We start from the raw sequence: 27,623 nt of genomic DNA on the forward strand, positions 1-27,623 counted from the left end.
TTTCAGATGCATTTTGGTATTTAATATGTTTCAAAGCAATGAGGAGAACCGGTGAATAAAACTGCTTACACAGACCCAGGATGGTGACCTCAAATGCATCAGGGACAATTCCACAAATAAGAAAATCACAAGCACCTCCAGATTTTAAATCTTTAAAACGAGCAAAACTAAGAAGGACACACACAAGGATTTTAATATAACCTTAATGGTCTAACAAACCTCCCAAACGGAAGGAAATGCAAAGCCAAGTCAACCTATCAAGTGTAACTTACAGTGATAGGCTCCAGGCCGCAGATCTTCCAGGCCGTGGGCCAACTCCCTATGGAACCACCCGCCACCGCCCCCTCCAACTGCAGATGCCCCTCCTGCTGCCGAATGCCTGAGCCCTGGTGCCGGCCCGCAGGCAGACCCGCAGGCAGGCCCGCAGGCAGGCAGGCGGGCACGTGGAGCCATGAACCTACAGTTCTGCTGCCTCCTCCGTGATGCACTTAATACCAGCGCTGTACCGGCTCCCTCCTTGTGGTGAATTTGAGCCTGATCAACTTTCATAGAGAATCATGTACCTAGACCAAATTAGGAATACTAAATCTTCCACACATGGGCTCAAATAGGAATTATTTTGTTTTGCATAATGAAAAATTTTTTTAAATATCTGTAATCCTTTGAAACACAAGGCACCAACAGGGAGCAGACATTCCAGCAAAGAGTGATTGTCTGGAGGGAACTGATCAGAGTTCCGTCCTCTGCCGAGCAGCACCCTGCCGTGCGCAGGCCTAGGCCACGTCTTCCAGGTAATCGGCGACGTCACTGAGCTGGGACACGGTCAGGTCCTGTGTCAGGTCCTCAAGCTGGTCATTCAGAAGAAAGAAGAGGATCGGTGTCAGCGAGAAAACAGTTGTCAATGATTCTTAGCATATTGCTGTAACTTAAAGTATCATCTTATACTCTACCGACTGACTCACAGTGAAAAGTCCTTGTCCTGGCGTGGAAACACATACACTACCGCATGTAAAATACAAGCCAGTGGGAACCTGCCATACGGCCAGGGAGCACAGCTCAGTGCCGTGATGACCAGCAGGGGGGGGGGGGGGGGGGGGGGGACACATTTACACCCACGGCTGATCGACACGGATGCAGAGCAGAGAACAGCACTGTGAAGCAATTATCCTCCAAGGATACAGGTTTTTTTCAAAGTCTTATTCCTCACTTCCTTCTTCCTATTTTGAAATTGGCGAGGATAACAAAAGCTGAGCTGCCAGATGAATTCAACATTAACAAGAAGACTGACTGCTAAAATCACCAATTTCTACTTCTTTTGGTAACTTTAAAGCAGTATCTTCAGAACTCTTTAGGATGACATAAGGTGAAAAGGTAAGACAAAACAAATTATTACAAACTTATCAGTACACTGTATCAGGAACCAAAGAAGGCATTTCACATACTATCACTTAACCTTCGGAACAACTCTATAAGGGAGGCATTGACACCCCCATCTCATTAGGAATAAGGAAACTGAGGATCAAAGGTTAAAGCTTGCGGAAGCAAACACACATCAAAGAGTAAGATTCAGGCCCAGATTCATTACACAATGCTGCCTGTGTCAAAGGCCCTTCCCCGTGGTAGTCTGTGACGGGCAGAGTCCTACCTCACTCGGCAAAGCAAGCTTCACCTCCAGGTGGGAGCCACTCTCAGCTGAGAGGCAGCCTCCCTCGGTTTACCGTGGGCACAATACCCAGCCCCGAGGTGCCACCTGACGTCTCACACCTGAGGTCTCACACCCGACACACACCTGGGCACTCTCCTCTCTGCCGACAGACAGCTCAGGTGTGGATCTCCAAAACCGAGGCATGACTTTACCCCCGAGAGCCTGTTAGCACGGTCTCACGCCCCGCCGACACCCTGCAGCCAGTCTCTGCTTCAGCTCCGGCGCTCACGGGGCTCCCCTGCAGCCACCGCCTCCCACAGGGACTTCTCTGACGAGGACCCCCTTGCCTATACTGTCTACACCCGGAGGCAGTGGGCTCTGACTGCAGTCCTGACCTGCTGGAGTGGACCTATGCCCACAGCAGTGGAAGTCCCAGTAATAACACACAGGCATTTCACAAGCAAAGCAGGCCATAACTGAAAACATTCATGACAGGTACTGATCCCAGATCTGGAGCAGGAAACTCCACCATAAACCTCTCCTAATTTTCAACTTTTCTCCTAGCTTCTGAAGCTTCCCAGTGACTCAAGGCAACAGGCACCGATGGCCCGCTGCAGGGAAGGAACAGCATCGCACTTTGTCACTGGTGTTGGCGTCATCCATTTCCACAGAGAAGTCCTCCTCAATCTCTTCCCCAATACTCAGCTCACTCTTCTCTGAGCGATGGCTGGTGCTAATTTCAGGGAAAAAGAAAAATAACAACTCTGATTACAAGCATTTATAAAGAGTAACTACCATTCTTTCGCTTTTCAGGTATCTTAATTCTTTAAATAGAATAAAATACTTCATGTCATTCATTCCATACATCCCATCTCACCTGATCCTATGCTAACTTAGCAGTGGCAGCAAGAACAGTCCAATCCATTTAACAGATGAGAAAACTAAGGTTCACAACAGTGACTATGGTCACAATGGCATGAAAGAAAACCCACATTTTTAAAATTTCATTTCTCAAAAGTATGTTAGAAAGTAAACATGAATCCTAAATTGGAAGAAAATCAATTGCATAAAATCCTCACACTGATTTAATTTAATTACTTCCTAATTAATTATTAGCCAGGTCATAGATATTTTCTTTACATTTATAAAAAAGTTATTTGAAATAAAATATCAAGAAATGTCATCTGGATCAGAAAAACAACTTGAGAGGGTGATCTGTTTACGCCAGTTGTGGACAACGCCCACCACTGAGATCAAAAAGGGGGGTCAAAGCACTGGCGATCGAGACCACACTGCTCCTGTGGCCTCTGAGCCCACCCTTCACCGCTGGTTCCTCTTCTGCGTCTCATAAGCTCCCTGAACATGATGAAGAAGTCCTCATTCTAATGTAACATCAGAAACATGCTTCACAGTCTAGGGACAATTCTGGATTAACTCTCTTTAACTCACGTTCAATCAACACAAAAAAGAGAAGAAAGACACTAAATAAGAACAAATGTGATTTTTGTCATACTGTCCCGTTCAGAAATTGTTTACAATTTATATATTTCTTGTCCAACCATTTTTCTTACCTATTAAAATCATCAACATAGTCATCTTCTTCTCCAGTCCCTGGTAAGTTTAAGAAAACATACATATATATTTACAGTAAACATACCTCACCATATTGACAATTAGACATACACGTTTCCTTCAGAAACTACCCCAGGCAGACTGAGCAAACAGTGAGAACCCAGCTAACACAGTGGGGACCACTGGGCTGCACCTGAATCTGGGGACACTAACCACCCCCTCACTCGCCTCCAGCTTCTGCAGCCGATTCCAGGACAAAACGGCCACCACACAGTGTGCTGGAGCCGGCCATCAGCTGCTGACCGCCTGGTTCTACGGAGAGCTGAGCCCCAGGCCAAATCTGCCTACAACCCGTTTCCGGGCAGCCTGTGAGCTGAGAGTGACTTTTACAGTTTTCAGTGACTGTAAACACACCAACACTGGACACAGACTGCACGTGGCCCACAGGCCAGAAGTGCCCACTCTGTCCCTCTGCAAAGGGCTGACCTGCGCTTTAAACATGCAAAGTGCCCGTCTGTGAATACAAGCACCTCTGACTAATATAAGGAGCTCCAGATAGGCTGGCTGACCCTTCACTGAAGATTTCACTCTAAAAAACAATCACCAGAAAGTAATCAATACTGAAACTGGAAATTCAGTTACCTAATCCAAGTGATCCAATTTTATCATTGACCAATTTAACATCTTTTAGAATTGGGTTTCCCCTTTTACCTGTGAACAGGAAAAAATATTCACATTAAATTGTCTGTTAGAATACAATAGTCTCTAAACCATGTCAACTTTTTTTTCAGGGTCTGTTGACACGTAATAACTGAACACTAATAAGAAATTATGAATTGTGACTAAATACACTGCATTATTCATTATATAATAAAATATGCTTACATGTTGTATTACACACCCCTTTTAACTACACACTACTATAATATACAGACCTTTAGTAGCCACACTATATTCTTTTTTGGAACTTGGCAATTGAAACCATTTTTACCCAACCATCAGATGTCAACCTTCCATAAGAAGCACTACTGGGTATGAATTCACAGACCACAACTATTCTCATCAGTTTTATTTTTCTGTTACACTTCTGCCTTCCGCTTCAATTTAATGGCTATTTCGTGCACTAACCTAAGCTCCTCACGGCTTTGTTTTTCAGCCCTCGTTCTCAACGGCCTCTCTGAGTCACTACTCCCAAATCAGTGTTAAGAGCGGCACGACCATGGCATTCTGACTCCTTCTGTGAGGGTGACAAGGCCACAGGAAAGGAGAAAAGGAGGGGAACGGACGTGGCGGTCTAACAGACACGTGGCGAGTTTACCAGCTGCCGAGACGAGCCACAGGTGCCTGCTGTCCGTGCCCCGGGGAACCCACCCACAGTGGTGCCCCGTCGCACCAAGGCTCAGCTGCAGGGCAGGCACACTCAGCCGTGCCCGACTCTGTGCGACCCGGGGGACTGCAGCCCGCGAGGCTCCTCAGTCCCTGGGATTCTCCGAATGCTGGAGTGGGCTGCCATCTCCTTCTCCAGGGGTCTTCCTGACCCAGGGATCCAACGAGCACTTCTCACGTCACCTGCGCAGGCAGGCACGTTCTTTACCTCTGGCGCCACCTGGGGAGCTGAGTAGCACTACAAGATTATGCAAAGTGCCAGAGCAATTTCCTAACAAAGATCTACTCAAAGAGGCACATTTATGCTCTAAACACTGGCACTTAAATCCTGTATTTACTCTGATACAGTATACAAAGTTCATCTGCATGCTTACTACATGTTTAAGGCTATGCCTTTAAACCTTGGTCTTGTCACCATCTGTGTGCAGCAAGGCCACTCCGCGTCAAGCTATCAACCCCCATCTCGGCTACATATAAAAACATACAGCTGATCCAGATTGCCAAAGGCAGAGGAGCATTCTAACATTCTTACAATGATTACTGTGGTATGTACGGAATCTCTGATGCAAACTTTAAAAAATTAATTGTACTTAAATCCTACATAACTCATTTTAAATGTCCAGCAAAACAGAGATGGCTTAACATTATATCTATTTATTATATAAGACAGCTATAAACTCAATTTTCTAAAAGTATTTTCATGGTATAGGAAAAGCAGAATACAAACAGTATAGAAGCTATGACCAGACTCAAAAGAAATTTTAAAAGTAACAAAATATTAACTGAAAATATCACTGAGTAGCAAAATTATAGGCTGTTCTTATGATTTTACATATATTTTTATGAAAAAAATAAATGATCATACACAATTAGAGAAAAAAATAGCAGCAGCCTTAGAAGTACATGTCTTCAATCAGCAAGTCTAGAACTTTCGGACACTCACTTTCAGACTCTTTCAATGAAGGGGCTCCAGCAAGGGAGCTGAGTCCACTTTTTAGGGGGGGCGCATCAGACAGCGATGCAAGGCTTCCTGCTTGCTTACTGGGTTCACTTCTCCTGACGAGAAACAAGCATGCAGTTAATGGCGTTCTTACACGCTGCCCCTAACACCTAAGCAACTTGAATACATCTCACAGGCAACACAGGCGCTGGGAAACAAAGAATATACAAGTCACAGATTGAAGCCAAAATGTGTACCTGCAAGGCAAAGCAGACTAAGAATCACTGCAAATTCACGCAGGACACTATCGCCTATCCAGAGTTTTCTCTCACAAACAAACCTGCCCCTCATCAGCTTCGCCGTCTGTGCTGCACCGGCAGTCACTCCAGGGGCCCAGGGGCGCAGCCGAGGGACAGCGCAGGAGCCAACGAGTGCCGCAGACACGGCCCTGGGGCCAGGCCCTGGGCGATCCCAAAGCTGACCCCTGCTCAGAGCCGGACCGCCCCCTCCCGCGGATGTCTGACAACACCACGGCGCCTGGCCCGCCTCCTCACACTCTAACACCGCGCCTCTCACCCCTCCAGCACTCCAGGAGCCCCATCCCTCCCTGACCTCGTTTCCAATTCCCTCTTTAAAACTCGGTTCTTCCAGATCTGAAAGAGACACGTGCACCCCAATGTTCATCGCAGCACTGTTTATAATAGCCAGGACATGGAAGCAACCCAGATGCCCATCAGCAGACGAATGGATGAGGAAGCTGTGGTACATATACACCATGGAATATTATTCAGCCATTAAAAAGAATTCATTTGAGTCAGTTCTAATGAGATGGATGAAACTGGAGCCCATTATATAGAGTGAAGTAAGCCAGAAAGATAAAGACCATTACAGTATACTAACACATATATATGGAATTTAGAAAGATGGTACGATAACCCTATACGCAAAACAGAAAAAGAGACTCAGATGTATAGAACAGACTTGCGGACTCTGGGAGAAGGCGAGGGTGGGATGTTTCAAGAGAACAGCATTGAAACATGTATATTATCTAAGGTGAAACAGATCACCAGCCCAGGTTGGGTGCATGAGACAAGTGCTCGGGCCTGGTACACTGGGAAGACCCAGAGGGATCGGGTGGAGAGGGAGGTGGGAGGGGGGACCGGGATGGGGAATACATGTAAATCCATGGCTAATTCATTTCAATGTATGACAAAAACTACTGTAATAATGTAAAGTAATTAGCCTCCAACTAATAAAAATAAATGGAAAAAAAAAAAAGATCCTCTGTAACAATAATGGTGATATTAGTGAAATAAAAAGATTTTTAGTCTTAAAAAAAAAAAAAAAAAAAAAACTCGGTTCTTCTCAACAACACACACACACATGCTGCTGGCTTTCCCACCGTGACGTTTCTCACCCGTGTCCCCTCCAGCCGTCACCATGTCCTCTGCGCCCCTACAGTCAACTCACCAGGAAACCACTCGTCACCACAACCCTCCACTCTTGGCTCTCGAGCCCACCCTGCCCCCCCCCCCGCCCCCCTCGAGCAGACTGCCCGGGAAGGCCCCAGGCAGCCTGCACCAGCTGAGCGCGCATCCACCCTCCTCCGGGTTCCCTTCCCGCCGCGCCCCGGCCTCAGGGGCCCTTAGCTCCCGGCCGGGCCTTTAGCTCAGAGGGACGAGTCCTTCCAGTCTCCTCTAACCCAGACCTCTTCCTGCACACCCACACTCACACCTGAAAACAGACTTCCTCCTGCTGACAACCTTCTCAAATGAGCGGGTGGGAAGTGAGGTTGGACAGTCACACAGGCCCCTGTGCAGCCAGCCTAGCTCTCTCCACTCTTCACCTCAGTGACGGCAGTTCCAACCTTCTAGTGACTCAGCCGGAGAAGGCAGTGGCACCCCACTCCAGTACTCTTGCCTGGAAAATCCCATGGATGGAGGAGCCTGGTGGGCTACAGTCCATGGGGTCACGAAGAGTCAGACACGACTGAGCGACTACACTTTCACTTTTCACTTTCCTGCATTGGAGAAGGAAATGGCAGCCCACCCCAGCGTTCTTGCCTGGAGAATCCCAGGGGTGGGGGAGCCTGCTGGGCTGACGTGACTTAGCAGCAACACCAGTGACTCAGCCCAGGAAGGGATTTGCAGGTACAGGTGCAGCAAAGGATGCTATGAAGCAAATTACCAGCAAATCCCTTTGGATCCAAATTTAGACTACATCCCTAGCCAACTATCCTCACCACTTCCACCTGGCTAACCCCACAGCTTCTGTCTGCAGACCCAGCAGCCAGGAGATCCCAACACAGCGCAGGTCTGTTCTGGTCCCTCTGCTGCTCAGACCCCAGGGCTTCCGGGACCCTCACAGTGGGGCCAGGCCTGGCCATGTCACTCCACCTCCCACAGGCGCCTTGGCCTGCGCCTGGCCTCCTCTCCCCTCCGAGAGCCCGCCCTGGGGCTGAAGCCTTCTCTGACACCTCGAGACCCAGCGGCCCTCCACACTGGCACTCCTGCCCTCAAAGCTCAGTCCCCCACACGGCTGGGTCCCCCAGACACGGCGCCTGGCGGGCCCTCGCGGACGCTGCCATCCAAGCGTGAGCGCCCAGGGGCAAAGCCTGCCTGCCTCACCACTGCTGCGCCCGGCACGCTGCCAGCACGCGCCACACACCTACCTGCCAAAATCGTTAAATGTCCAGGCCTTTCAAAACCTGGACTCTTTAAGCCCTAAAAAGCTTTCAGGACACAAAATCAGACTTATGAACTCAATAATTACAGACCATTGGTAGCTCATTTTCTTAAACACAAAATAAAACATGTAGAAACTCCATTTCTAAGCCTCTGGTCTGATAACATAAAAGCACAGGTTACTCACCAACCATACGCTGCTTCTGGTTTAGGAACGGGGTCATCAAAGAAAGAATCCCCTTCCAGGTCATCTTCATCTGGACTGGGACCCGCTTTGGCATTGACATCGAGATTGCTGTTGCCTAACAAGGACCCGATTTTAGCTTCATGGGCCAGCAAGTGAAGACTACTTCTGCTCTTGGGCTCTGATGATGAGATACTGGTATCGCTATGACTGGCATCATTGCTGGCCTTCTAGAAAACAGAGGAAAAGACAAAAGTTCTTGGTGACATGAAAGTTAGTTTATAACTAACTTCTGAAGGGGAAAAATGTCAAACATGTTTATACCATCCCTTTCCTCCCTCCCTCCGTGGAAATACCTTTACCCGGCCCATTCATAAACAAACTCCCATTTTCTCCCACATATGTATCATTGCTTCATAAATTACCTTAATATGTTTTCAAATGGCAAATGGAGAGCATAATAAAGAGGCAAGGAGGAGCATCATCATTAGTACATCACATAATTGAACCCAGGAGATAAACAGAGTGCTCGTCAGGAAAACTCACAATTTTCTACCAAGGGCATCAAGATTAAAGTTTTCTGAGTGAAATCACCAGTCTTAATTCAGACTTTCAGTGACTCGCTAATCCACACCTTCCTTGTACATCCATGGACACATGTATATGTATGTTTCTATGTGAAAGTCAAAGTGCTAGTCGCTCAGCCACGTCCGACTCTGCGACCCCACGGACGGCAGCTCACCAGGCTCCTGTGTCCGTGGAATTATCCAGGCAGGAACACTGGAGTGGATAGCTATTCCATTCTCTGGGGGATATTCCCCACTCAGAGACCGAACTCGAGTCTCCCACATCGCAGGCAGGTTCTTTACCATCTGAGCCACAAGGGAAGTCCCGTTTCTGTATACCATAAAGCAAAGCACAACTCTCTCCAGCATTTATTCTCACTCTTGTTCTGCTGACCTGGGGAAGTTAGCACAAGGCGTGGGTCGTGTTTTTGGTCAGCCCTGCCCTTCACGACCAGATTGTGTTCCATTCTCGGTCAGATTTCTTTCTGCCTTTAGACATTTCTATGTCAAAAACAATAGAAATAACGAAACCAAAAAATCAGGACAGCAATAATAAAAGGAGCATTTACCGAAAGCCTTCAAATGTCTCCCATGGTTACCTGATTTTAATCCTCAAAGTAACTCTATGGTATGTGGACGGGTTCTGTCTTCTCTACAGAAAAGGAAATGCAGAGGCATCACAGTCACCTACCCAGGCCTCCGGGGGGGGGGGGGGGGGGGGGTCAAGGGGTCTGCTATCAAAGTCTGACTCCAGAGGTTAGCGCAAAAGGCTTATACTCTCCATTCAGTGGAGTCGTATGAAACTGCAGTTTGTACGGGTCAGAGATTTAGCCCCCACACTAGAGAGCAGCACTGAGTGAGACGCCAGGAGCGTGAGACGAGCGCTCTCCTGAAACAGGGAAAATGTAATGCAGGCTGCACTGTGTGTGTGCGTGCTCAGCTGTGTCTGACTCTTTGCAACCCCGTGGATCCCACGGAGCCCACCAGGCTCCTCTGTCCATGGAATTCTCCAGGCAGGAATCTGGAGTGGGCTACCATTCCCTTCTCCAGGGGATCTTCCTGACCCAGGAATTGAACCCGGGTTTCTTGGAATTGCAGGCAGATTCTTTACCATCTGAACCACCAGGGAAGGCCCTGTACTCTACTACTATGCAATTTTAAGAAATTTAATGTTCTCAGGCATGAATTCCCTCAAGAACTGAACCAGAGTAGTCTTTTCCAACTCAAGTTACCACGAGGAGTTAAGAAAAAAGGGATAAGTGGTTGGGGAAAAGTCGCTGACTACTGAAGCAGGGCAGTGACAGCATGTGTTATAACCGATTCCACGAGACACTAGGATGGCTGTATTTTTAACACGGGTATGGCAGGGACTGTGCAGTGAGATACATGCTGACATTTTCACACTAGCTAGAAGCCATGATTAGTCAACAGCAGGTAAGACACACACTATACATTCCATATGTTATTAATGCAAAAAAAAAAAATGGTTGTAAAGAGATGTCTGGAGAGATAAATACCAAGTTATAACCCTTTCAGACAACATAGGATATTTTCAAAGAAGCAGTTTTTCAAATTTCCTCACAACCCTCTTGAAGTTTTCCTGTTATTATCAGTTAGAGACACACCAACCACTTATGTATCTCTTAATAAGATTCATTCCCATTATAATTTCTGGTTTACAGATGTTTTAAAAGATTTATCTCTTTTCAAAGGAATATACATTTGGAAATAAATACCCTGAATTATTGTGCTTTTTAAACACATTTATGATTATAGATACTGAGATAGTATCTCCTTCAAAACACCCCTGAGAAACCTCAAAAGGATGCCTGACCTGAAACAGACAAACACAAATGTAAAAGCACATTACAAAAAACAATCGTCTTTTCAAAGTCTCTCTTCCCATGAATTCACATCATCAACATAACTTAAGTTCATATATTGAATTATCTGAAATGAATAACTAATATGTCCATGATTATTTTTGACAGGTTTTAGCAATATTCTTGCTATGAAACAAAAGACTAGTTTTAGGAAGCCAAGTTTCATGGCATAGCACATTATGATGCTCAACATAATACATACTTTTAAAAATAGTAACTTGTTTTAACATTATAGTTCTATTTATCTATGGAGTAAAAATTAAACTTTAAAAACACTCAAACTTCTTTGGAAGTGTTTCCAAAATAAATTTCTAAATCACACAGGAATGTGTCATTACTTTATAACCGGTTCTTTTTTTTTAAAAAAAAACCAAAAAGACCATTACCTAACTGGGTTACTAATGAATTCACTAAACTTGATTCCAAGTATTTTTTGCTATTAAACAAAAAAAGAAATCCACACTAACAGGAGAAACATTAATCAAAACATTCTGTAGATTAAAACAAAAGTACTGCAAAACTTCAAGAGCAATTTTCATCAAGAAAGCCCACACTTTTTGAGCAACATCAACTCACGATGTATATACCCTGGGATCTGTTTAAAAAAACTTTTATCATGGTTTAAGGCAAGTCTTATAAACTTCAGTTACTTGGGTCTCTATCACCTAGATGTGGATGAATCTAACAGCTAAGATAAAGAATTGTTTAAAATGAAGTGTGACCAGAAAAACAATCCTCTGACAATGGTTTAGAATTCATCCCAGGACAGCCCCAGAGGCCTTGGCGATTATTATGAGTTAAACTGTGATCCTCCAAAAAGTTCAGTTCAGTTCAGTCGTGTCCGACTCTTTGCAACCCCATGAACCACAGCACGCCAGGCCTCCCTGTCTATCACCAGCTCCCGGAGTCTACCCAAACCCATGTCCATTGAGTCGGTGACGCCATGCAACCATCTCATCCTCTGTCGTCCCCTTCTCCTCCTGCCTTCAATCTTTCCCAGCATATGGGTTTTTTCAAAAGAGGTAGCCAAAGAGGCTTCGCATCAGGTGGCCAAAGTATTGGGGTTTCAGCTTCAACATCAGTCCTTCAAATGAACACCCAGAACTGATTTCCTTTAGGATGGACTGGTTGGATCTCCTTGCAGTCCAAGAGACTGTTTCAAGAGTCTTCCCTAACACCACAGTTCAAAAGCATCAATTCTTCGACGTTCAGCTTTCTTTACAGTCCAACTCTCACATCCATACATGATCAATGGAAAAACCATAGCCTTGACTAGACGGACCTTTGTTGGCAAAGTAATTTCTCTGCTTTTTAATATGCTGTCCAGGTTGGTCATAACTTTCCTTCCAAGGAGTAAGTATCTTCATTTCATGGCTGCAATCACCATCCGTAGTGATTTTGGAGCCCCCAAAAATAAAGTCAGCCACTGTTTCCACTGTTTTCCCATCTATTTGCCAATAAGTGATGGGACCGGGTGACACGATCTTAGTTTTCTGAATGTTGAGCTTTAAGCCAACTTTTTCACTCTCCTCTTTCACTTTCATCAAGAGGCTCTTTAATTCTTCATTTTCTGCCATAAGGGTTGGTGTCACCTGCATATCTGAGGTTATTGATATTTCTCCTGGCAATCTTGATTCCAGCTTGTGCTTCTTCCAGCCCAGCATTTCTCATGATGTACTCTGCATATAACTTAAATAAGCAGGGTGACAATATACAGCCTTGACGTACTTCTTTCCTGATTTGGAACCAGTCTATTGTTCCATGTCCAGTACTAACTGTTGCTTCCTGACCCGCATACAGGTTTCTCAAGAGGCAGGTCAGGTGGTCTGGTGTTCCCATCTCTTGAAGAATTTTCCAGTTTGCTGTGATCCACCCAGTCAAAGGCTTTGGCATAGTCAATAAAGCAGAAATAGATGTTTTGCTTTTTTGATGATCCAGTGGATATTGGCAATTTGATCTCTGGTTCCTCTGCCTTTTCTAAAACCATCTTGAACAGCTGGAAGTTCACGGTTCACATATTGCTGAAGCCTGGCTTAGAGAATGTTGAGCATTACTTTACTAGCGTGTGAGATGAGTGCAACTGTGCGGTAGTTTGAGCATTCTTGGGCATTGCATTTCTTTGGGATTGGAATGAAAACTGACCTTTTCCAGTCCTGTGGCCACTGCTGAGTTTTCCAAGTTTGCTGACATATTGAGGGCAGCATTTTCATAGCATCATCTTTTAGGAGTTGAAATAGCTCAACTGGAATTTCATTACCTCCACTAGCTTTGTTCGTAGCGATGCTTCCTAAGGCCCACTCGACTTCACATTCCAGGATGTCTGGCTCTAGGTGAGTGATCACACCATCGTGATTATCTGGGTCGTGAAGATCTTTTTTGTACACTTGTTCTGTGTATTCTTGCCACCTCTTCTTAACATCTTCTGCTTCTGTTAGGTCCAAACCATTTCTGTCCTTTATTGTGCCCACCTTTGCATGAAATGTTCCCCGGGTATCTCTAATTTTCTTGAAGAGATCTCTAGTCTTTCCCATTGTATTGTTTTCCTCCATTTCCTTGCACTGATCACTGAGGAAGGCTTTCTTATCTCTCCTTGCTCTTCTTTGGAACTCAGCATTCAAATGGGAATATCTTTCCTTTTCTCCTTTGCTTTTCGCTTCTCTTCTTTTCACAGCTATTTATAAGACCTCCTCAGACAGCCATTTTGCTTTTTTGCATTTCTTTTTCTTGGGGATGGTCTTGATCCCTATATGTGACAAACCTCCATCTATAGTTCATCAGGCACTCTATCAGATCTAGTCCCTTAAATCTATTTCTCACTTCCACTGTATAATCATAAGGGATCTGATTTAGGTCATACCTGAATGGTCTAGTGGTTTTCCCCACTTCCTTCAATTTAAGTTTGAATTTGGCAATAAGGAATTCATGATCTGAGCCACAGTCAGCTCCCGGTCTTGTTTTTGCTGACTGTATAGAGCTTCTCCATCTTTGGCTGCAAAGAATGCAATCAATCTGATTTCAGTACTGACCATCTGGTGATGTCCATGTGTAGAGTCTTCTCTTGTGTTGTTGGAAGAGGGTGTTTGCTATGACCAGTGTGTTCTCTTCTCAAAACCTGATTAGCCTTTGTCCTGCTGCATTCTGTACTCCAAGGCCAAATTTGCCTTTGAGTTATTCCAGGTGTTTCTTGACTTCCTACTTTCGCATCCCAGTCCCCCATAATGGAAAGGACTTCTTTTTTGGATGTTAGTTCTAAAATGTCTTATAGGTCATCATAGAACCGTTCAGCTTCTTCAGCATTACTGGTCGGGGCACAGACTTGGATTACTGTGATACTGGATGGTTTTCCTTGGAAACGAACAGATCCTTCTGTCGTTTTTGAGACTGCATCCGAGTACTGCATTTCAGACTCTTTTGTTGACTATGAGGGCTACTCCATTTCTTCTAAGGGATTCCTGCCCACAGTAGTAGATATAATGGTCATCTGAGTTAAATTCACCCATTCCAGTCCATCTTAGTTCACTGATTCCTAGAATGTCGACGTTCACTCTTGCCATCTCCTGTTTAACCACTTCCAATTTGCCTTGACTCATGGACCTAACATTCCAGGTCCCTATGCAATATTGCTCTTTACAGCATCGGACCTTGCTTCTACCACCAGTCACATCTGCAACTGGGTGCTGTTTTTGCTTTGGCTCTATCCCTTCATTCTTTCTGGAGTTATTTCTCCACTGATTCTCCACTGTCCCCCAAAAAGGGACATTGTAAGCCTAACACCCAGGACTCCAAAATGTGCCCTCATTTACAAACAGGTTCACTACAGATGTAACCAGCTATGAGGAGGTCATGGAGGAGGTGGATAGGCCCCTAACACAATACCCCTGGTGTCCTGATGAGAAAGGACAGATAAACACAGGGAGACGGCCCCATGAATGTGACAGCAGAAATGGGGGTGAAGTGTCTACACACCGAGGAGCCATGCAGGACAGCCGGCAGCCACGAGAAGCTGCAGAGAGGCAAGGACTCTCCTTCCCACCTCAGAAGGAGCCAATCCTGAGACACCCTCAGCTCAGACTCCAGTCTCCAGAGCCGGGGACAATGCACGTCCACTGTTCTGAACTACCACGTTTGCGGGACTTTGTTACAGCAGCCCTGGGAACTAAGAGGTATTTATAATAAGCATCTGAAACATAATGAAGTTGTGTCTTTTCTTAACAGAGAGAGGCCTACTGCACAGCACCATGGCAGTCACCAAGTGCCCTTGGGTGAATGTCAGGATTAACACACTTTAAGTTGAACTACAGCAAGACTGTGAGAAAGCTTTAATGGATGATTCAGCTTCTCTAGTACACTTACACATTCAAGATTTTAATCATTTCTAGATTAACAGAAAATTAGCATCATAGAGAAGTTTCACAGAGAAATTACTGTTTTTCCAGTTGAAAACTCAATTATCATTAATTCCAGGTCTTAAAAGCCTGGGAGGGGGGGAGGTGGACAAAAACTTGCTTTTCTAAACTAAAGGCTTAATCTGCACTGTTCCTAAGAGAGAAACATAAAGGTCGCAGCAATATCCCAGTTCTGCGACACTCAGAGCATCTGTCCAGCTTTAACCCTCTTCTGCACCATGCCTCCCCTCCCCTCCCCCACTCCCGCACTGGGGGGGCGGGTTCTTCCCACTGAGCCACCTGGGAAGGCACATCAACATAAGGCTGGGCTTATCCCAGAATTCCGAAAACAAGGAACAAATTAAGAAATGTCATTTATTCAGAACTTGAGGCTAAAAAAAAATCTCAACAAAAATTAGCTTTAAAACACCTGAAAACAATTATGAACAGAAAGGATAACCTTTGATGCTCCATTTAATGTGATGATTAAAACTGCTTAATGTTAAAAACCAACAAACCATCTAATAACTTATTCAGTTTTTTCATCTGAATGGTAAAAATCTTTGTGGAGCGTAACAAGTCTATTTTAATTTTTGGTATTTTTTTCAGACAACTAGCACCATGCTTGGTACAACAAAAGTTTACAATTAAACAAATTATTACAGATACGTTGGAAATGTTAATACACGTTGAAAATGTCTGAGTAAAGAAACACCTTCCCATCCAATATTTATGCACCTTGTATTCCACCTCCACTATCCATCCTTCCCTGTCTTACAACATAACAAAAACAGGAACGCAACTTTTATTTCTCCTAAATTAGTTCAAAACCTTAGATTTTGCTATGTATATTAACAGGTTTACAAGAGTAGTAAGTACAAATTAGTTATCCATGTAACTGACTTCTTAAAGTTTATTTCTGATACGACTACAGCTTCTCTGAAAATAGCCAGAAGTCTCTGGGTGAGCAGTTAATACCTGTGCTTCACCGCAGGCAGAGCAGCTCTTCCTGCAGGGCGCCCAGGGCACGGGCTCCTCACGGCCGGGGCAGCACTCCCAGGTGGAGGTGCCACCACCTACGGTGTGAAGGGCTCCCCCTGGAGCCCAGATGCGGACCAGCCCAGACCAGAGGCAGCCTGGGATCTGGGTTGATAGGGTGTGGAGGACGCTGGGCTACGCCACGGTCCTGGGCGCCTGCTGCATGCACAGGGCGGAGCAGGAAGGCAGGGCGGGAGAGGGACAGGCTCCTCTCTCAGGCTGGAAGCAGGCAACACGGGGACAGCACAGGCTCCTTGTGAAAGCGACTCAGAGACACGAGCAGGAGGGAGAGGGGAAAGCGCTTTCCAAGAAACTGAGCAAGTGCTCTGGGCTCAGGAGGACAATCACGAAATAGGAGGGGCTAACTTGCAGCCTGCAACTCCAGCGTCTGGGCGGACAGACTCTCCAGACGCTCCTCAGAGCACGAGGACCTGCTCGGAGCAGAGGAAGGGGGAGGCCTGGGGCCCCAAGGCCGCGACCAGCACACAAGGTGAAGCATGAGAGGGGCTCTGGTTCTACGTATCAACTTCCTCCAAACGTCTCAGCTTCTCTAAAACTCACCACACCAACACGATTTTAAAATGTGACACTATGAAATATACTTTTCAAAAAGTACAAGAAGCTGATTTAAGACATCAAAAAAAATTGCAATTCATACTTTCAATTGTTTTTCTTAAGGTCTGTCTCACCTCTGCCATTTGATCATAAACTGCTTAAGGGAGGACCCATGTTAAAATTTGTCTTGCTCTCAGCACTCAACACTAAAACTTTCACTATGTAAATGTTCAAACATACTCCAATACATTTTAAAACATCTTCTCATGTAGCAGTGCATAAAGAACAGTGTGAACAAATATAATAACAGGAGCTTACCATGGAAACCACTAGAACTAAAGCCAGCTAACATAGCAAACACAATTTTTCAAAATCCTTCAATTTTGGAAGTCTTGAACTTAGTGAAAAAAATCTATACATAAACTAAGACTCAACAAGGACTAGTGATTCTCAGAACTGAATGTTAAATAACTTGATTTTACTCTAAATAAGTGTAAGAACTACACTGGCAACTAATAATTCTCCTAAGAACTCTAATATTTAAATATTGTAAGCAGCGCATCTACCAACTCACTCAAAGTCTGAGACCTTCTGGGGAGGGAAAACGCAGCCGAGGCAGTGACGCGGCGGCCCCAAGCCCACTGCGGGCTGGCACCTGGGGAGCCAGGGCTCGGAGAGAGGCTAAAGGACGCGCAGGGCTGACAGCTCTCCCACACGAGCACAACTGCCTGAAGGACGGCAGGGCTGGCCTTTCCGTTGCCAACTAGAGCTTATCCAAAAAGTAGTCTGATGCTCTATTTACCTCAGATAAAAATCATCAGGTTAAGAATACACAGGTGAGCATCCACTTAAGAGGAGAGTAAAGTAAGAGGAAGGTATTTTCAACTTTTTCTGTTGCCAACAAATCAAGGAATTTTCAAAGCAAAACTGAGAGTAGAGTTTTAAAATACAACAATATGATTTTCACCTAGGTAGAAAGTTAAGTCAAACTTTTTCTTTTATGTCACCATGACTTTGGCACATTCTGCTCATAGACAAAAGGAAACACAACCCTAGGCCAAGGGGAAATGGGCCCCGGGGAGGCCCGCAGGGGGCTGGCGGTGTGCCCGCCCAGCCGCCCTCCTCCTCACCCTCCCGCGTGTTACCTTGGCACCAGACTGCTGCCCGCTTGTCTTCTTCTTACCTTGTCCTTTATACTTTGGTATCTGAGCATGAGAATAAAATGACATTTTACCACAAAACAGAAATCTTTAAAAGTAAACTAATTCATACCAAACTAAAAAAGATTCCTATCAGAAAATGTCTTAAAAATGGAAAATCTAACTAACATATTCTTCTTTGAAACAGTTTTTTGCCTTTTCTTGACACTCTTCCTAAACTCACGCTGCAGTTCATGTCCAGCAGCCACGGGGTCACACACAGGGCCCGCAACCTCACCCCGCCTGGCTCCCTGTGTGAGACTCACTCCGTCCCACTCTGGCCAGTGACACCCCAAGAAAGCCAGCCTTCCATCCTCGCAGCTTCCTTTAGGAACCACCTTTCTCGGGGGGATGCAGAGCAAGCGCGTCCAGGCTGGGCTGAACCTTGGGCCTGGCCACAGCTTTCTGGGACTCCTAGAGCTCTCCAGGCTGATGAGGTGCCCTTCTTAGAGCCCCAGACACTCGCAGACCTCAGAGAGAGAAGGAAGCTGGCCAGAAAGGGGTGGGCAAAGTACTGCGACCCCGAATCAAGATCCTGTAGGACTAGAGAGGAACCGCATTTTAATTGCCAACAGAATGCCTTGTCTTCAAATAGCCCCAGCCAGCCCCACTAGAGACGAGCTATGGTGTCCAAAGTGCCCACTGCCCCCACAGGCCTAGGTGCTGAGGGAGAGCTCAGGCAAAGCTGAAGACCATCAGAAGGTGGGTGGGGATCACCTGGAAATCAAGTGTCTCCATGTTCACCTTAAAAATTACCATCACTTCTCATTTCCTGACTTCAAACTTAAGAGTCTCATGATCATTCTCATGATACAGCTTAAAACATTTTTACGTAGAGAGAATAGAAATACACAATACATACAACAAACATTAATATATCATACTGAAGACATACAATATGTGGAAAGTCTGTATTGCTAACATGCTTTAAGAAATAATATCTAAAAAGAGAACTTCCAAATAACTCAGTGTTACAGATACTAATAAGTATTTTGGAATATGCATTAATTTTAACCCCACTAAAGCCAGATATTCCCACAGAAAGCAAAGCTTTCTCTCCCTGCGGCTCTCTGTGTGGCGCCTAACCTGAAGAAAGCATCAGACTCACAACCTCGCTCTCCCTGCACAGCAGTTCCAGCCTGACGAGCATCGTGGGAGAAGCCTTCCTAGACAACACCTGCCCCTCGTCCCAGGAAAGGCTAACTGGACCTCAGGGAACAGGACACCTACCACCAGCATGATGGCCTCATTCCTAGTTAGGAATAATGCACAACATTCCTCGGACTCCCGAATTTAAAAAATAAAAAGGAGCCACAAAATCAAAGAACCAGCAACAAACAACTGGAACCATTCACTGGTGTCTACTCCCAGGCATCCGGAAAAGAAAGTAATTGAGCAGTGTGACCGCTGCTCTGGAGAAGCGCACCTGATTCAGAAAGGCACTGCTGGTGCCGTGAACACGGCACCAGGGCCGTCGGGGACGACGTGCTCCACCAGAGGCACGCACACAGCACTGCAGACCCACGCCCCGCGGGGCAGGACCAGCAGGTTCGCCCACCGCACTGATGGAGCGCCACCCAGCGCAGGGGAGGACGCCCTTCCTGACGGTCACCCTTCCATCCACCCCACTAGGACGGGCAGCCCTGAGTCTAAACTCCAGCAGGGGTCCCACTCCGTTTCTTCTCCATTACCCAAATCCCTGAAGTCAGAAGGCCTTAACTTCAACAGCTCATACACACACACACATGCACACACTGAGACACACACCTTCATACACATGCACGCACACAGACACACAACTCATACATACACACGTGTGTGGACACACACATGACACACATACAACTCATACACACATGCACGTATAAACACAACTCACACACACACACACACACCCTCATACATACACATGTGCAGAGACGCACACACACATGACAGAGACACACACAACTCACGCATACGCATGCACACCCACACAAAGATAACCAGAGTACAAAAATGTTCTCGTAAATTCTCAAAATAGCTGATCAATATAAAAAATCATAATAATGTACAATTCCAAATCTGAGCACCTGTCTATACTATTTAACACAACAATTTTATATTCTGGAACTTAATATTCTGAAATTATAGGAATTTAAAAGTGAAAAATAAGTAAACTTCCTTTGTCAATTGGACCAAATGTTCAAAGTATGAAATGAATCCAAATATCCTACAATTCTGTTATTTAACAGCATGTTTCTTTCTATGGTACAATAATCAAAACACTATCAACAAAGCAAAAGAATTAATTTAAAAAAATTTTTCATTAGAGAAAGTAAATTCAGTATTTTAAAAATGCATAGTACTAAGATACAATCTCATATGGCTCAGCATATAAATCACTGATGAAACAATTTAGGAACATACTCACATGGCATTTTAAAAAACCTGCTGACTTGTGTAATGGTCCCAAAGGAGCTTATTAAAGTTTCAGAAGATTCTCATAAATAAAGATTTCAACAAAGGATAAAAAGCACTTTCAACAACAATGACACTGGCACCAAGATGAGAGACGGGAGCCCTGGCCCACTCACCTTACTGGGAGGAGTGTGTGCACCTGTTTTTCCTTCTGGTGACTTTGGTGGAGAATGTATATCAGACAGGTCCAGTGCACCCTGAAATATTACATGGTTGAAAATTAAGACACATTTAAAAACAAACCATGAAATACTAGTTATACCTCAATAGAATTTAAAACCACTACACAATGTTGCCATTTTTATTTCTTCCCATTAATATAAATATCCTTAGATTTTCTCCAAATTTTACCAAAACCACAAATAAACAGACTTAGGATTCTAATTACCTGCTGAGTATTTCCCTCAAGCACCTGGAACAGGCTCCTCAGGCCACATGTATTAATAAATATGCCCCTAGCGTTCTTTCCAAGTGAACCTTCTCACTTTGCTTTCCCTGCTCTCCACAAAAACACCGTCCTCTGATTCTCAAAGATCGTCTCTTTCTTCCCTCCCTGGACTTACTTCTTTACTTCATTTGGTCTCAAAACAAACAAACAAATAAACAAAGTCATAAAAACAAGTAACTATTTCAAGAATGCAGGACGAGGCACCCAGCTACAGGGGCTGCCAGGAGTGAGACAGGAGAAGGTGGCCCGCAACACTGCACAGCTGGGTGGGGGAGAGGACCGCCGTTTCAGGTGGAAGAGAGAAAAGGAAAAGGACAAGGCAAGGAAGCAAAGGCCACTCTAGGGTACGCTCTGTCTGGCCTAAGTACAAGCTTCCAGATTTCAAAACCAGCCATGAGGCTAGAAAGCCAGGGTGGGAGCACATCATGCAGGGTCTTATGGCTGAGGAAGTGAGAGTTGCTCAGTTGTATCTGATTCTGTGACCCCATGCACGTAGTCCGCCAGGCTCCACTGTCCATGGAATTCTCCAGGCCAGAACACTGGAGAGGGTAGCCGTTCCCTTCTCCAGGGGATGTTCCCAACTCAGGGATCGAACCCAGGTCTCCCACATTGCAGGCGGATTCTTTACCAGCTGAGCCACAGGGGAAGCCCACAGCTGAGGAACCTGAAGATTATGCAGTGTCATTCCATACTCACTGCAATGTTTAAAGAGGGACAAAATAGACAAAGGGCTGAATTTTAGAATTAATTCAGCAATCATGAACAGAAAAGACTGAAAAGATGTGGGCCCAGCAACCTGGTTTTAAGGAAGGTTTAAAATGCACGTTTTGAGGCTTCCCAGGTGGCACTAGTGGTGAAGAACCTGCCTGCGTTTCAGGAGGTATAAGAAATGCAGGTTCCATCCCCGGGTTGGGAGGATCTCCTGGAGGAGGGCAGGGCAAGCCACTCCAGTATTCTTGCTGGAGAATCCCATGGACAGAGGACCCGGCAGCCTATGGTCCAGGGGTCGCACAGAGTCGACTAAAGCAACTCAGCATGCACACACACACACACAAAGCACTTTTGGTGAAAGCATCTCTGAGTACAGTGGGCTAATCCACGGCTAGTTTTCTTCTCCAGCATCAAAAGTCAAAATGAGGTCAATGAAATCTACAATTTTTTATTTCATTATAAAAATCACAGAATGTTTCCCCTCAAAGTGGTGAGGAATAGTAAATGACAAAAGGGCCAAAGCAGATACCTGTGAGCGCCCTGCTTTAAGTACCAACCCACTGTGTGTGTGCGTGTGTGTACACCCATGAACTACTAAAAGACAACACCGGGTAAGACGGGGGTAAAACCAGCCAGCAGTGGAGCTGACACGTCCGGCCCCACGGGAGGCTCTGCGTCCTGAGCGGGATCCGCTTCTGGAGCCACAGAGACCCCACGCCCAGTCCACAGGACGGCCTTCAACCACACCAGGCAAACTGAGTGGGAAGCTCTGGACCCACCTGTCAAGAGTTACAGATGGAAAACGCATTTACTGAGTCTCGATTCCAAATCTAACCAACCAGACAGGAGAGCTCCTATCGGGTCTTTGAGGCAGACATTCTGCTGAGTAGGGCACAGAGAGCTTCCAGGAACCAGCCTTTCTTTCAGGAGCTGCTGCCAAAGCTACAGGGCCCAGGAGGGACAGCGACAACTCTTACTGAGAAACGGGGCCAGGCCCGAGCCACGTCACAGGGACAGAACCTACACAAACTGAGACGGAACATGCAGAAGGGCCAGGCAGGTTGGGGGTGGGGGTCACTTCTGGTCTGGTGCAGCTTTCACTGTGTTAGAAGTAAAGACAACAAAGTCAGTTTTCTTTCACAAAGATTCACACATGCTAGTGAGTTAACCAGGTGAAGGGCTGGAAATTCTGGTCTCAAGCCTGTGACAACGATTGGGCTGGACTTGGGAGTCCTGTGTTCAGTCCCAACAGCAAAGGAAGGAAGAGGAACAGTGGTCACGGCCTGCCCAGCACGGCTCCCAGAGCTCCGTGACACGGCAGCCTCTGGTCCTCGATGCAACCACAAACACACCTGGCTCTCTCCATCTCATGGGGACGGGGCCCAAGGCACACACCTGACTCTCTCTATCTCGCAGGGGCGGGACCCGAGGCACGCGGGGGTTAAGTGGCTGAAGACAGTCACACACAGGATGGAATGAGCTGCACTGCCGCCCAGGCAGTCTGGCCCCCGAGCCCAGGTTACTGCCGGGCGCTGAGGCAGGGAGAGCGAGCCAGAGAGACAACGGGCAGCCAGCACCGCAGGAGGGGAGCCAGAGAGCAGGGAGCAGTAGGACCAAAGGGGCAAGCGGACAGACCCAGCAGGCAGGCCACAGAAGCCAAGGACGCGTCACCTCCACCCACAGGCCGAGGCCCGGGAGACAGCAGGGACCAAGGCCACCTTTTAGTTCACCAGAAGCTAGCACAACAGCCTCATGGAAAAAGTTCACACCAAAAACTGCTTGACTGTTACGCATGACTGAGCCCCCAGTGCATGAGCTGCAGTCGGGGCTCACCGCCTTCTCCAACGCCCTTCCTGAAACAGCTACTGCTCCCTGCTAACTAAAATCACCACCCCGAGGAGGTGCGGAACTCATCATGGACCACGGGATCTGTCCTCTGTGGCGGCTGGGTGTGCTCAGTGCTCAGCAGTGTCCGACTCTCTGCAACCCGTGGACTGCAGCCCGCCAGACTCCTCTGTCCATGAGACTCTCCAGGCAAGGATACTGGAGTGGGTTGCCATTCTTCAGGGGATCTTCCCAACCCAGGGACTGGAACCCCTGTCTCTTCCATCTCCTGCACTGTAGGTGGATTCTTTACCAGCTGAGCCACCATGGAAGCCCTAGTTTAAACGTCCATTTCCTTATGTGAGCACATCTTGACCAGCTCCCAACTCCTCTAGAACAGATGGCTTGCTTACATTTTATCTTTTAATTAAACAATCTATTTAGTATGCCTTTGATGCTATAGGTATTCAGTCAAGCTTTAATGATTTTCAAAGATTCTAATGGGAAATACACTCTGAGACTCTCCAAATTGAGTAATGGCAGCCCATAACCTTCCAGGTTCCTACCTACCCACTTCTATTCAACCAGGTATCTGAGACAGTCACAATGTTGTCTGTGTCAGTGAAACAGCATCTTGATGGAAAATTATTGTTTGTAAAGGAAATCAGACTGTTAATCTCATTAGCGTGATTTCTTAAAAAAAAAAAGGCTAAGAATCAGAAATACAGTGGCTAATTTAAAAATTACAAAAACATTTGGAAACTGCAGAATCAACAGTTTAACGTTTTCAGCCTAGTTTAAAGAAGATTTTAAGTTCAAAAAATTGTTAACAAGCCTACAGCTCAGCCTACGTTTAGAAGAGGTAATAGAAATAACGACCAGCAATCTGTTGGGTGTTCTCAGCATCTCACATGCACCAACTCATGCGTGTAAGCCTCCCAATGCCCGAGTGAAGTCCACCATTCCAGTCCACAGAGGAGGAGCCGGGAGGGGAGTCACGTGACCAAGGCCAAACTCGGCTAGTGGGGGAGCCGCAGGGGCTCCACACACGCGGCCCCTGAACCCCGCCCTCAGAGTGTCCCTCCCCAGAAAAGGTGCAACAGCAGCAGCCCCAGAGCTTCTGCGTCTACAGTTTTCATTAAATTGTGCATTTATACGATCTCTGAGTACGTCTGGTTTGATTTGAAGGAGTGGCCTCTTTTTATTTCAACCTGACTCAACACGTGTCAACTAATCCGCACAGCTGCCCTAGATAGGCAAAGAGTGGAAAACAGGAACAGATAACAAAGGACAGGACTGTACTCACTTCCCCACTGGTTGACCCTTTTTCTTTCTGTTGACAGCGTCTGATCACTTCTAATAATAAGGGTCCACCCACAGTACCTTCGGCTTCAATAATTCCTAAATCTCGGGCTAAATTCTCTCGACCTTCAAGACCTTGAAACTGGGAAAGAAATAAGATGTAAGAAAGTAAAACAGAAATGCACAGAAATATAGCAAAATTATTTTCAGAGGCGAAAGAAAAGTATTTTCAAACTTAAAGACATCCCTAATCTCAAAGACATCATTTTTCTAATGTCTCCATTTTTAAGGTTATGCATCTCCATATTTGAAGTCCCCACGAGCAGGTGCAGGCTAACACTGGAACAAGCTTACTCTACAACAACAACTGTGTCAACTTCTGTGAAGCAGGGACACTGGTGCCAGCTGTCTAACAGCTCAGATGGCATCTAAGAAACTAAGACATAGTCAACTATAAAAAATAATCTTTATGCAAGACACTCTCAATTGTCCAATTTTGTTAACTTTCAACTTGTAATGAACCCATCTGTGTCAAAGGCGGTTTCAAGGACAGACATTAAAAAGCATCATTCTTACTGTGCTAGTTTCAGGCTGAAAAACTGCCAAGGTAAAGTCAAGATTAAAAAACTGAAGAAATTCGGCAACGAGACTGGCCACCAGTCGGCCTGCAAAGAGCAAAAGAGAAGATGGGAGAGGATCTTTAGGAACCCAAGGCCACGTCACCAACACTGGAAGTAAGATAGCTAAAGGGAATAAAGTTTCTCAGGGTTTTAAATTACAATTTCTTCTCTCTGAATAATACAATTAAGGGATAAATGTCTCAGTCTCCCTCATTAGGATTGTCAGTCTGAAACAATAAATAAGACAATATGACGTTCCATAAATGGATTAGACTATTTTGCTTATAACTTTACAGTACATCAGCTTTCTGTAATAAAACTGTGTTTAACCAATAATATTCCATAGCCAAAGATTTTCAATAGCAAATCAACAGTTGTACAATTTAGAACGAGAACTTCTAATAATTGACATTTCAAAAAATAATCTGAAACTCCTGACTTATCTCAAATGGAATCAAATGGAGTCAAGATTCAAAAATTCAGAGACAGACAAAATAAACAACAAATATCTTACCGTCTTTTGTATTTAAAAACTTTTTCAGGCTCTCATTAACTAAAGGAGTTTTGTTCTGTTAAAAAAATGAAATATCATTAAGCATTACATGTTCATCCCCAAAACCACTACAAAATGTAGACTAAAGTTTAATTTTTTGGCAAGATATTAGTAAAATACTGTCACACAAAAAAATCATGGTTAAACCCATTCTGTAACTACTGATTATTACACGAACTGTTTTTTTGTTAAGGTAAGGACTGAGATACTCAATTAGGAGATTCGTCCTGACAGCAGCAAAAGAAATTTTTAGGTGTAATAGTAATGGATTTTAAATGTTAATGAATTAGAGGGCCCCTGGAGCATAAGGGACTATGAAACCATTTCTTCAAGTGTTTCCAATTTCCCCTAAGAAAAGGGATTGATGAGATTTAGTACTGACTTCAGAGTTCCTATGATAACCTTCTTTAGGTTACTCCAAAACTCTAAAATATACATGAAAAGAGGATAATCTTGACTCTCCCCTAACAGTAAAGGAGCATAATCTTTAGTTCAACATTATCCCTGACTATACACCACTATAAACAGCATTTCAGAATGGTTTTTCGGCAATTAGACCTTAAACGTAAATGAACGTGGCCATTAAAGTTTGTAGACTTCATACCTCTACTTTTTCTTGCTCCTCTAGTGCTAAAAACACAGCTGCCCGGAGTTCAGCCTTTAAGGGGGGGTGGGGGAGGAGAGGAGAGGAAAAAAAAATTATCTCCAGACAATTTTCATGGCAAGAAGCACAAACATCGAAATTTCCAAAGTCAAAACGAAAACCAGCAAGATTATAATGCTCAGGAGGCAGGCGCAGAGAGAGGTCAGAGGGCATTCTGACACACTCTGAAGACAGTGACGCAAGCCCTCAAGTCCACTGTTCGTGCCCCTGGCACCGTCGCTCTCAGCACCCGTCTCTCTGGTTTAAGCTGGGATGTCCAGTCCTTAATCATGCCCACCAGTACTGCGAATGAATGAGAAATACACTCCAAGAAACAAGCTGCTGGACATCCACAACCCGCCTGTTACAGCCAGCTGGAGGGGCTGGCCGACCGGCAGCTCAGGCCAGAGGCGGGGGAGACCCAAGGCGTGGGGAACAACTCGACCACAGGACTGCGGGCGACTGGACCATCGCAGGCGAGGCGGGGACCACGGAGGAGCAGTGGACAACGGGGCCACCACCAAACGTGCAGTGGGGATCAGAGGGGACAGCGAGTTAGCTGGACCTCAAACCTGCAGGGGCTGCAGGCGACTGGACCCCGGACGCCGGGGTCGGCGTCCTCCGACTAAAGCCCGCAGGGCCCCTTCGTCCGCTCACCGCCGCACCGCCCGGGGCTCCCCCGACCCCCGCGCGGGCCGCCCCCGAGGTGGCCGGCGGCTCTGACCCCGGCCCGTCCGTCGCGCCCCGCGCCCCTTTGTGACGCCCGCGTCCACACGGGCCCCGCGGCCCGCGAGCGCGGCCCGCCGCCCGCCCGCCAGCTCCCCGTCCCCCGCCTCACCTTGATGCGGTTCAGGACCCCGCTGTTCTCCAGCGTCTGCACCAGCAGGTCCCGCAGCTCCGTGTCCTCCTCCGCCACCACCGCGGCCGCCGTCGCCGCCATCTTGCTTCTCCAAGACAACCGCCCAAGCCGCGCCAACGGCCGCCAGTCGCCTCAGCCCACAGGGCGCGCGGCCGAGACCACGCCC

The 27,623-nt window shown here is 46.1% G+C and overlaps 1 protein-coding gene across 4 annotated transcripts; it reads right to left on the reverse strand.

The window, feature by feature from the left end:
- Positions 1 to 27,623, reverse strand: CEP43 (centrosomal protein 43). 4 transcript variants are annotated; one of them, XM_070461634.1, is made up of 13 exons: positions 27,437 to 27,623; positions 26,560 to 26,613; positions 25,917 to 25,971; positions 25,359 to 25,447; positions 24,787 to 24,924; positions 20,614 to 20,694; positions 17,984 to 18,043; positions 8,415 to 8,638; positions 5,547 to 5,659; positions 3,860 to 3,928; positions 3,217 to 3,256; positions 2,282 to 2,378; positions 1 to 848 (listed from the first exon to the last, which is right to left on the reverse strand). In XM_070461634.1, the coding sequence occupies exons 1-13, from the start codon at positions 27,536 to 27,538 to the stop codon at positions 774 to 776; spliced, it is 1,197 nt and encodes a 398-aa protein (XP_070317735.1). In that variant the 5' UTR covers positions 27,539 to 27,623; the 3' UTR covers positions 1 to 773. The 4 variants fall into 4 exon arrangements, with proteins under 4 accessions (XP_070317735.1, XP_070317734.1, XP_070317737.1 ...); XM_070461633.1 differs by having other exon boundaries at positions 8,415 to 8,641; XM_070461636.1 differs by lacking the exon at positions 17,984 to 18,043.

This window comes from Odocoileus virginianus, chromosome 34, assembly GCF_023699985.2.
Source record: "Odocoileus virginianus isolate 20LAN1187 ecotype Illinois chromosome 34, Ovbor_1.2, whole genome shotgun sequence".
Lineage (NCBI taxonomy): Eukaryota > Metazoa > Chordata > Mammalia > Artiodactyla > Cervidae > Odocoileus > Odocoileus virginianus.

Coding starts and splice junctions, on each gene's coding strand:
- CEP43 (XM_070461633.1), bottom strand. CDS start 27,538: ATGGCGGCGACGGCGGCCGCGGTGGTGGCGGAGGAGGACACGGAGCTG. Junction 25,972..26,559: donor AGGAGCAAGAAAAAGTAGAG/GTATGAAGTCTA, acceptor TTTTTTTAACAG/AACAAAACTCCTTTAGTTAA. Junction 3,257..3,859: donor AATTGGATCACTTGGATTAG/GTAACTGAATTT, acceptor TAAACTTACCAG/GGACTGGAGAAGAAGATGAC.